Consider the following 12,031-nt stretch of genomic DNA (forward strand, 5'->3'; position numbering starts at 1 on the left):
ACGTATTATGTGCGCTGATGCGCCGATAGATGGCGTTAACATGCCGCCGGCCTTGGAAGCTCCAAGCTTCCAAAATGATGATGATCGAATCTTCATGCGTGTGTCATCGAAGGGCTCCCCGATAATGCCGCAGGCGTCCACGAGACCGCAGGCCTCGACGAGATCGCAGGCGTCGACGAGATTGCTGGCGTCGACGAGATTGCAGGCGTCGACGAGATTGCAGGCGTCGACAATTCAGCTGCAGTGGGCAGTGGTAGTGGGCAGATCTTTGAAAAGGCCCGCTGTACTGTCCCCGTCGCGGTGCGAATGTCAGCGACTCGTGAAACTCCGTCTCTGCCAGGGAAGACGCGTATGATTCTCCCCAGGCACCACTTGAGAGGCGATTGATGATCATCTTTGATGAGGACGAGACTATCTAGTTTTATGTCGTCCTTCTGCGTTTTCCATTTTGTTCTTAGTTGAAGCTCTGCCACGTATTCTGTCGACCAGCGCCTCCAGAAATGTTGCCGTAGTTGCTCGACTCGGTCGTAGCGTGCCAGGCGACTGCTCGGCACCTCGGTGATGTCTTCGCAGGCTGGAGCGGTCAACGGTCGGCCGATGAGAAAGTGGGCAGGAGTTAAGGGTAAGAGGTCGGAAGGATCTGTAGACATAGCTGATAGAGGACGGGAATTTAGGATGGCTTCAATTAGTACTAAAACAGTGCTAAATTCCTCATATGTTAGGTGAGCATTGCCTACTATACGTCTAAGGTGATGCTTGCATGATCGAACTCCTGCCTCCCAAAGTCCCCCAAAATGAGCAGCGTATACTGGAATATGTTTAAATTTTATGCCATCGTTGGCAGTAAAATCTATAATTTTATCGATATTATCTTGAATTAATAATGGAAACTCTTTTTCTGCTCCAACGAAATTTTTTCCGTTGTCAGAGTGTATTTCTGCGGGTTTTCCGCGCCTTGAAATAAATCTCTTTAACGCTAAAATATAATCATTAGTGGATAAGCCACTTACTAATTCTAAATGAATGCATCTAGTTGTAAAACAAACGAATAAACAAATGTATGCCTTTATTAATTTTGACCCCCGACCCTTGCGGTTCAATATGAAAACTGGTCCCGCGTAATCTACGCCAGTGTACATAAAAGGAAAACCTGCCTCTAAACGTTCTTTAGGTAAATTACCCATTATTGGAGTTAAAGTTTTTCCTTTCAGGCGTGAACACCTTACGCATTCATGCACTATTTTTCTGGCGAGATTCCTACCAGAAAGCGGCCACCAACTTTCGCGTATAGTGCACAATAGGTGCTGGGGTCCAGCGTGTAATAAATGTTTATGATAATATTTAAATAAAAGACCGGTAAAATGATGTTTGCTACACAACAATGCAGGATGCCGTTTATCATAATTAAACCTGGACGAATCGCATAACCTACCTCCCACACGAATTAATTTATTATCGTCAAGAAATACATTTAAACTTAAAATACCATTCGCTTCTTTACATTTTGTTAGTGGTATTTCGTTTAATAAGTTGTTGTATACAGTCGGAAACATCTGGGCTTGCGCGCAGCGTGTCACAACAACTTCTGCATCGTGTAACTCGGCGACTGATAAGGGACCGGTGCGTCGCGCATGCTTATTGCGTGTATTGTGAATAAACCTCAGTAGGTACGCTCCAGTCCGCTTCAATCTATTAAACTGTGAAAACCTTTTGAAGTCGAATAAGCTATCTGCATTTGTACAAACTGCACTAACTATTTTAAGTTTTAACTCGGGTAGATCTTCACGGATAGGTATCGCTTGAGTATCCCTTGACCAGTCTGCACAATGTAAAAAGGTAGGCCCGTGCCACCACAGGTTATTGTTCTTTAGTGCATCGATGTAAAGGCCCCTTGACACTAGATCGGCTGGGTTTTTATCGCCGTCTATATGCAACCACAGTGAATCGCCTGTCAACTCGTTTACTTCTGTTATTCGATTTTGTACAAAAGTTTTTAATAAATGTGGAGACATACGTAACCACCCCATCACGATTGTTGAGTCCGTCCAAAAGCAAACAGAATCGAATTTTAATCTAAGTGACTCAACAATCTTTTTGTACAATCTCGCACCAATTAAAGCACCACAAAGTTCTAATTTTGGGATACTGGTCGTTTTCAAGGGAGCAACTTTACTTTTTGCACATAGTAGATTAAGCGAGACTACTGAATTCTCATCTATTGTACGAATATATGCACAAGCGCCGTATGCATCTTGTGATGCGTCTGAAAAAATATGTAGTTCCGTACGATGAGTGTGAGCTGCCCTAACACATCGTGGAATTTTAATGTCGTGTAAATGTTTTTGAATCGAATCTATGAATTTATGGAATTTTTCTGTGACGTCACTCGGTACTAGGTCATCCCAGTCGATTTTACATAGCCACAGCTTTTGTAAAATGATCTTAGAAATTATGACAACAGGGCCTAGGAGACCTAAAGGGTCATAAATTTGAGAAATGATTGACAACATCTTTCGTTTAGTTAATTGAGTGTTATCGCAGTTCTTACCTAACTCGGACGTAAAATGAAGCAGGTCATTTTTATTATGCCATCCTAAACCGAGTGTTTTTGTTTGTGTATGCTCGCCTATTGCCAACTCTTTTGACGAGTTTGTCGAGGTTACGTCACAGTTAAATGTCCATTTACGTAATGGATAGCAATATTGCCTTAAAATTTGTGATATTTTTTCGCAAATATTTATTAATTCAGCAGGATCATCGCATCCTGTAATTAGATCATCAACGTAAAAGTCCTCTTTGATAATGCGCGATATTTTTTCATCGTCGCATTCCTGTGCTACCTGTTGTAGGCATCGCATACTAAGGTACGGCGCTGACGCAGTGCCATACGTCACGGTATTTAACCTATACACGTCTATCGGATCCGAAGGGCTTTCTCTCCAAAGTATAAGCTGTAAATTACGCTGGTCTTCATGAATGAGCGTCTGTCGAAACATCTTCTCGACGTCCGCGCTTGCTACCCAATAATATTGCCTAAAGCGTAATAAAATCGAGAAAATATCGTTTTGAAGCCTAGGTCCGATAAACTGTAAATCGTTTAAGGATTTATCAGAGGTAGTGGCGCAGCTGGCGTCAAATACTACCCTTAATTTAGTTGTAGTACTACTCTCGCGAAATACGCCGTGATGCGGTAAAAAATAGTGTGGATCACTGTACTCGTTTATTTTTGTCATGTGACCTAAATCCCTATATTCTCGTATAAAATCCGCATACATACGTTTATATTGAGGCATACGTTCTAACTTCCGTTCTAAAGAGAGAAATCGTTTATAGGCAACCGAATATGAGTCACCCAACAAATCAGCTGACTCCTTTAGAGGTATTCGAACTGAAAACCTACCATCTATTTCCCGTTTTGTCGTATTTTTAAATATTTCCTCGCATTTACGTTCATCACAGGTAAGTATATTTTCGCGAGGGCCACTATCCTCCAATTCCCAAAATTGACGTAATTGTAAATCGATAGTTTGTGTAAAATTGCATTGAATGTTTTGTTTACAACGCATTTTATTCGTATGAATTGGTCCGGAAATCAACCAGCCCAATTTCGTATCTTGAAGGTACGGACCACTTTTTAATCGTATTTTATTATCGTTTAAAATTTCCCAAAATAAGTCCGCACCTATTAATAAATCGACTTCCGAAGGTAGATAATAAGTAGGATCAGCGAGCTCGATGTTGTTTGGAATTCGTATAGTCTCAACATCGATACTCACGGGCGGTAAGAATGACGTGATACGCGGTAAAACAAAACATTGAACGCTCGTAGAAAAATCGTTTAACTTTGAGTGAATAATCAAATCGCATAATTTATTAGAGTGTGACACCGATTGTCCCACACCTGATATTCGAACAGTGGACTGTAAAAACTTCGTATACTTAATTCGTTTACAAAATGTTTCCGAAACGAAACAATGTTGGCTCCCGTTATCTAGGAGCGCTCGTGCCGTGTGTCGCTTATTATTATCGTCCAGTACTTCGATTAGCGCTGTAGATAATAGAACTGGTCGCGTCAACACCGGCAGAGGTGTATTTAGTGTTTGATTCAATGATGAATGCAATACAGTTGATTTTAATTGTGACGTACTGGATGCATTATGTGATGACGTATTAACACAGTTGAGGGAATCTTTATGTAGTAAGCTGTTATGTTTTTGTTTACATTGCTGACAAGGGCCGAAAAAACAGTCTTTAATCAAGTGACCTGGACGTAAACAATTGGGACAAAGGTTGTTATCATTGACTAATTTATGTCGATCCCCAACAGACAAATTTAAAAACATACTACATATGTATAACGCGTGATTCCCACGACATAATACACAAACACGATTACGTTTAGCTGATTTATTGTTTTCCGATTTCGCAGCCACATAACTATAACTATGTGCTTGCACTGCTGGAGATTTCACATTTTGAGACTGTTTATTACTATTATTGAATTTATTAAAGTTGCTGTTATTAGAATTGCTATTATTATTATTCACGTTTATCATTTCTAATAAATCAGCTCGGTTCTTGAGAAAGGTCAGCAAATCGTCCAGTTTCAACTTACGGTTAGAACTATTTGTAATTAACGCGCCCTTGTGATTCTCCCACTCACGTTCAGTGGATGAATCGAGTTTACATACGATTAAATACATAATCAGAGTGTCCCATGACTTGGTGGGTTCTCCTAATGATTCTAGGGCACGTAAATTACGCAAAATAGTGTCAATTAGTTTTCTAATAAGTAAAGGTGATTCCCTATTCATATTTGGCAAAGAAAACAACGACTTTACATGGTTGTGTATCAAAAGACGATCGTTTTGGAATCTATTGACTAATAGTTCCCACGCATGAACATAATTTGCATCTGTTAATTCCAATGCGCCTATGACCTGAAGTGCACTACCGCTAAGCGATGACCGCAAATAATGGAACTTTTGAATCGCATCTAAATCGGTACGGCAATGAATCATAGTACAATAGGAATTTTTGAATTCTAGCCAGTTGTCATAAGAACCGTCAAAGGTGGGTAATTTAATATCAGGTAATTTAATTTGCATCGACTGACCTTTTTTGCATAAATTACCGCTATTCGTAACAATATCATCACTATTGTCTTCCAAAATCGATTTAGCAAGAGAAATACATCCGTAATACTGTTCCTCAAAACTTTCTCGATATTCAATAAGACTTACAAGATCATTTTCATCAGAGATTTCTTCTATTTTACTTTGTAATGCATTAAATTCATCAAATACAGACTCCAATTGAGAAATTCTTAATTTTAATTCAATTAATTGAGGCTTTGTCAAATCGATATTTTGTAATTTTGAAATATATTTATCGAATGACGTTAATCGAGCTTTGAGTACTCCTCTTTGCCTTTTTAGGTCTGTAACGGATGTTTTTAAAGAAGTAGAACGTTCTTTGGAGGCTGACCGACTACCCTCCCTAGAAGATGTTTTAGGAATTCTAAGCTTAGAATTTGCAGAAACATATTCCTCATCGCTCATTATGGGAAGAAATTAGAAAGCAAAGAGTACGTACGGTTTTTTGCAGGATCACCTTATTCGCTTACGGCGCACAGCAGGCTGTGACGTTGCAGTTGTCACGAACACCACAAACGGCTGGAATTTTGAAAAAATAACACTGTTTCAGCACTAATCGATTAGGATGGGACGTGAAAAGGAAGGATAACACCTGACCGTTGATCCGATTGATGTGTCTTGGCCTGGTTCCTCGTCTTTGGCTTCAGTTTCAGGATACGCGCCGGGCAACGACTTCCGTGCAATATCTTGAGTCCAAGGCTCCGTCCGACTCGTAGGACCAATGTTTCGACGTTTAATTGAATGAATAACGCTGACTGAAGAAATAATTCGTGTATTTTGATTACTTTTCAAATTAATTTACAACCGTTGTTCGTTCGTGTTTTCTTGCTGGTAATCGAGTGAAGTTGACGCGGGCCGCCCCCGCGCTCCCCTCCAGGCTCCTTGCTCGTATACAACTTCAGACGTATTATGTGCGCTGATGCGCCGATAGATGGCGTTAACACGGCCGAATTTCTGAAATTTGTAAAATACGCAAACTCGTAAGGCCGCATTTCTCGCATTTCGTTAAGCGAACGCGGGCCCCACCCACGCGGCGACATTTACATAGCGCGAGCACGTCTCAATTAGGAGCGCTAATGTATGCCTCGACTCGCGAACCCCGATCTGACTGACGTCGACAGATAGCGGGCGAAACGTGACGAGTGACGACTATCGCGAGAAAACCCCCGCCAGCTCAGCATCGCTCGGCTATTAACAACACTAATAGGAAGATACCGGCCGCGATTCTTTATTCCATTTGCGAAACTGATTCCGCGGACGGTGCATTAACGATACGCTTTTGTTTGCAGGTGAGGACGAGGAATGGGGAAACGAGAGCGAGGCGATGCCGGGAGAACCTCGCACGCCGAGCTCAGGGGGCGAGCGCGCGGCTTCCAGCGGGGGCGCCTCGCCGGCGTCCGCGGGCTCGCCCGGGGCCTCCCCGCCGCGCCTGCGCCTCAACACCAGCCTGGCCACCGACCCCGCGCTGGCCCCGCAGGCCGCGGCCCTCAAGCATGAGCCGCCCTCGCCTTCGCCCCCGCCACCTCCTGTGCCGCAACAAACGAGAGACTTCCTGGCTCTATCTGCAACCTTCCCCGCCCTGTTCCCGGCGGCACCGGCGCCCGGGTACATGTGCAAGCCGTGCGGAATCAGATACTCATCCCTGAGTACCCTTCAAGCGCACCAAGAACATTATTGCTCAAACAGGAGACCCAAGCCGACTGAGGGCACTGACGCGCCAGCTGACCCAGCTGCGGATGAATCCAGCAGCGACGCGAAAACTCCGCGGCCGGCCACTGCGAGGCAGTACACTTGCAACCTCTGCTCGTACAGCGCCGACAAGAAAGTCAGTTTAAACCGGCACATGCGAATGCACGCGCCGTCGCCGGCCAGCAGCGGGACTCCGGCGCCGACGCCCACGTCCAACGGCGAGGCCCCTGCCGACGGCCCGCTCGTGCAAGACCGCTACTGCGCCGACTGCGATATACGATTCAGTTCAATCAAAACGTATAGAGCGCATAAAGCGCACTACTGCAGCACTCGACAGGTCGTCAAGCAGGCGGTGGCGGCGGCGAGAGCCAGCTCGGCGACGTCAGGGTCCGCGCCTCCCTCGCCCGGAGCGACACCCCCAGCGCAGGCGCAATATGCACTCGCTCTACCTACCAATCCGATTCTCATCGTACCTTACTCATTATTACGGAGCGCCAGCACGCTCCCAGGTACAACTCTACCGGACCCGGACACTCCATGCTTTCTGTTACCAAATGGGACATTCCAGCCTCTCAGCCGCGCGTTACCAAATATGACGACAGAAGGGAAAGAACCTGAAGTCTTGAAATCGGCTAACAGGCCCCGGGAGCCCTCGAGAGACGGTGCTACGCCGCTAGATCTAAGCGTGCGACGGTCGCCTGAATCTGTAACGACTGATGAACACGAGAAGGAGAACAGGATACGTTCCACGACGCCGGAGCAGATCGTCTGTGCTCCTTCGCTGCCGGGATCGCCGGGGACGCCGTCTCCATCCAGGCGGTCGTCTTCTCCTTGCGGCGAGCCCCAGCCGACTAAAAGAAGGCGACTGAGTTCTCGAGGCCCGACTCCAAAGCCACCAAGTGTGCCTTCGCCACCGGAAGAAAAATTTAGTCCCGTCGTTCCGCCTCCGATAATACCTCCTGCTCTGGCGTTGAGGCTGGCGAGTGAACTGCCAGTGACCGTGTCTGCGTCGCCCCAGGTGTTGGTCAAGCAGGGCGTGTCGAAATGCAAGGAGTGCAACATTGTTTTCTGCAAGTTGGAGAACTACCGCATCCACAAGCGGCACTACTGTCCGTCTGGGGGTGGGGAGGATAGGGCGAGTCCGGCTCCAGCAGAGCCCGGGCCGCCTCCGCAGTATCGTCAGTTGATATGCTTGGCTTGCGGGATCCACTTCAGTTCGTTGGACAATTTGACGACGCATCAGTCGTATTACTGTACGAAGAGGGAGACGCGGTCGCCGCGGACGGCGCCTGAGCTGCCTAGGCCTGCGGCGGGGGCGGGGGCCGAGGGGGGGTGGAAGTGCCCGTGCTGCGAGGTGGTGTCGCCGACGGCGGCGGCAGCACAACGGCATATGGAAGCGCACGCGGGCGTCAAGGCCTTCCGCTGCACCATCTGCCGGTACCGCGGCAACACGCTTCGCGGAATGCGCACGCATATACGCATGCACTTCAACAATAAGAAGCCTGCTGATTTGCAGGTGAGTTGAAATGTAATTTTTCTTATATTTTTTCATACGACACCCGGGCGACTTCTACCGCTGTAGAAAACCATTAAACAATCAAGTTATTTAAAAAATAAGACACTTTTTTGAAACGTATTAAAAATCTGATTCGCGTTAGAAATCTCTCAAATTGGCGTACGCCATGTGCGACTCATTGATGACTCTTGAGCTAATTTCACACCACAAAATTAAAACGAAATCATTTTGAATATTTTAATCTTAGAACCGATCAGCATCGAATCTGGAACTTGCAATGTTTTTTTAAGCCACGTCACTCAGTATTTAACCTCAAACGTTCCAAAACTAACCGTCAATTCCTCTCAATTCCAGGAAGAGAGCTACATCGCGTGCGTGTTAGAAGAAGACAACCGCGAGGTTACCTCTCCCAGTCCCGCAGCAGGCGGCGAGCGAGTCCACCGCTGTGGCAGCTGCGCTTACACATCCACCTACCGCGGCAACGTGGCTCGCCACGCGCGTCTTGTCCACGCCACGGAAGACCCTGAACCAGAAGAACCCACCCAGACCTCCCCAGTCCCCGTCGTCGACATCAAAAAAGAACCAGAGGCAGAAGGAGAAGAAACGCCGAACTACTGCAAATTCTGCGACATCTCGTTCAAATACGTCAACACGTTCAAGGCACATAAGCAGTTCTACTGCACAGCGAATAATCAGGAGACGGCCGCGAATAATAACGTGCCTGCTCCCCCTCCGGTAAGGGTCACAGACACGCCTGTGCTATGAGATGATTGAGTTTGCCCTGGGAGATGTTAGATTTTGACTTTATTGCGTTCATGAAACCATGTCACATAAATGCTTAAACTGTGGTTGGTCTCCGCATTTGCTAAGCCAACCTGTAACCGACATTTTACATAGGATAGAGCGGGTACTCGTAGTGCTCTAAAAACATGAATTTATTTTCTGAATATAGAGTCGATGGTCGCGTGCAATTTGATTTGCCAAGAGACTTATGCCCGTTTTCACCATCGATACCTAATTTTTAAGTGACCCCTATGAAAACAAAATTTCTGACAAGTGTTACCATAGGGGTCACTTAAAAATTAGGGATTGATAGTAAAAACGGGCATTAGTTCTTTTGAAGATGTCCTTTGACTGCAAGCTGGTTCTAAGGTATTCTTTAATTTACTAAATCAGCTCTCAGGCAAAAGATACCTTTTATAAACGCAATAAAAGTGAAAATTAAACTCTCCGGGCATTGGCTACTGAATCTGAATATTTGGAATTACGCTGGCAAATAACTTATGCTTCCGTTTGCTTAACGTTTCTCCTATGCTAGAATAGTCAAAAGTGTATCCACTACGGATTTTTAATCAATTGTGTGCAATAATCGGATAATGTTTAATTGGATCCCGCATATCAAGCCAAATTGACGTTACACTCGTGTGAGTGAGAGAGTGAATGAGTGGTTGGTTGCTCTTCGCAAGGTACAGTCATGAGCAAAAAACTTATACACAATGCAATTTATTTATCCGTAATAAATAAAAGCTTCACTTCCAATGAAAAAAAGTACATTTTCTCGTGACTGTACAAGCGAGCCCTCAAGTGTAAACACGTTATGTTACGGACCTTGTTATTGTAAATTTACTAATAGTTAAAAGTTAACCTCTTCGTCTTTGTATTAGTATACGTTAAAAATTACCAAATTGTAAATATATGTAAAGATATTATTACATTGTAACTAAATTTTATTACCATTTGTTCTAAGTAATTGTTCTTTCTTTGTTGTTAATTTTGTTTATTATTAATTATTAATCTTAGATGAATTATTGTATTCTATAACTTGTAAAGCGATCTAATGCTCATTCCAGAATTATTATTTTACCTACCAGTGGTTTTCTCATTATTATTCATTAATAGGCTATGTATGTGATCTTATTTCTTTGTTCTAGGCTGAAAGCTTAGTTTGCTATTGAAAGAAAAGGTATTTTGAATTTGAAAGACATTATTTAAGTAATTATATTTATTAATATTCACGTAAACCAGAAATAAAACCATAGACACTTGCAATATGAACTCTTGCAATGTGACACTAATTGGAATCATTGTCTATGTGAGAGGAAAGTAAATTAATATTTTGCCAGGATTGTCAAAAAATACTTCTTAAATTGTAGTAAATTATCCATTTATTCCTTCACTTTTTGACTTCTGATTGAATTGACTTGTAGTTATTTATTTTGAATGAACTATTTTTTAACAATTCCATTTTTCTCTTCTATGTTCAGTAGTTGAAGTTATTAAAACGAAACACTTATTTAACAACGTTTAAATAAAACAATAAGCAAAATACCATGTTTTGTCTATGCCAAAGCATTGCTAGAGTAATCGTAATTTGCATTTATAGGTATCTCACTAATTATAGTATAGGTGTAAGTGAATACAAGACTTATTTCGTGGATTACCTACGTATAATAACTTTTGTGTTTGTCTATGTAGAATTGGAATGAGTCTCGAATCTGTTGGGATACCAATAGTGGTGGTACAGTGACCAATACATTGATCTTCCATCTGCTGTGACGTATCTTCATGTTTATTAAGTGTGCAGTTTTTGAAAGTTTCAAAAAATCGTTAACATTTTCGTCGACGACTGTACACGGATAGACGTAATTTATCATGACATTTATGTAAAAAAATATGTAACCAAACAAAAAATATTGCATTATTTCAAATACATTGACGGGTGCGACCGTTAGTAGAGAAATGGTGCGTCAATATCGGTCGATGTAAGCAAACTTATGCAATTTGTTGTGAGTACATATCAATACGCAGCATCTGATGCAACGTGCCATAATCTGTAAACTTTAAACGTTTCAATAAGACCGCATCTCGAATAACGCCGTAAAAAATTTCTGCCATTTAGACGCATATTGCTTGAACCAACTATAATAAACTATGGCTCCATTTTCCTGTAATCCTGTTGCATTTTTTTCTTTTTCTTTCAAGCAATGCAATACAATGCAATAGAAAACTCCTTGGACGTTTTTGATAATAACAACTTATTTAAAAATATTTACTTACTCTTATCACTGGTTAAAATCCGCTGCTTCGAAAAATTTTAACGTATCTCCATAAAAATGCGTAACCTATAGTTTCAATTTAAGAATTTTTCTCTCGACTGTACTTCAAAAGCGTTCAAGGCTACATTTGGCTATAAAATGTGTACGAAATTTCAAAAACTAAATGTAATCATAGAGTGTTAATAAAGTGATAATACGTGTAAAAGTTATATCAATAACTGAGGTAGACATACGATGATATTGTAAAAAATATGCCAGACAATAAATTATTTATCACATATTAAATGTGTGGTTTTCCTTTAAACACCTTTTCCAAAGTACCTGGCCTTATCCGGATCTGGGTTCGATTCCCAAATGGGCCTTAAAATTAGCCTACTTATTTTTCTATGTTGCAGTTAAATAAAAGATTGAACGATTTAGCAAAGCAGTTCTTTTAATAACTGGTATTGTTCTTTTAATAGCACGCGCGGCCTACTATTGTAGACCAGGATAACAGTTTATTAGAATAAAGTTATAGATAACTTTTAAAAACTTGCGCTAAATACAGCGTACCGGTGTAAAAAAGGGGCGCGTGTACGCGTGTTAAAAGATAGTGCAATTCTGAAATTCTTACG

At 42.7% G+C, this 12,031-nt stretch overlaps 1 protein-coding gene across 3 annotated transcripts in view; it reads left to right on the forward strand.

Moving 5' to 3' along the window:
• Positions 1-11,702, forward strand: part of LOC135088049 (zinc finger protein ush) — a 264,585-nt gene extending 252,883 nt beyond the window's left edge. For all 3 annotated transcript variants that reach the window (XM_063982931.1, XM_063982929.1, XM_063982930.1), the window contains exons 2-3: positions 6,446-8,361; positions 8,716-11,702. In XM_063982931.1, coding sequence (XP_063839001.1) covers positions 6,446-8,361; positions 8,716-9,126 — 2,327 coding nt within the window. In that variant the 3' untranslated portion in view covers positions 9,127-11,702. The remainder of the gene's footprint in view (positions 1-6,445; positions 8,362-8,715) is intronic.
• The last annotated feature ends 329 nt before the right edge of the window (positions 11,703-12,031 follow it).

The sequence above is a fragment of the Ostrinia nubilalis genome, chromosome 3 (genome assembly GCF_963855985.1).
Source record: "Ostrinia nubilalis chromosome 3, ilOstNubi1.1, whole genome shotgun sequence".
Taxonomy (NCBI): Eukaryota; Metazoa; Arthropoda; class Insecta; order Lepidoptera; family Crambidae; genus Ostrinia; species Ostrinia nubilalis.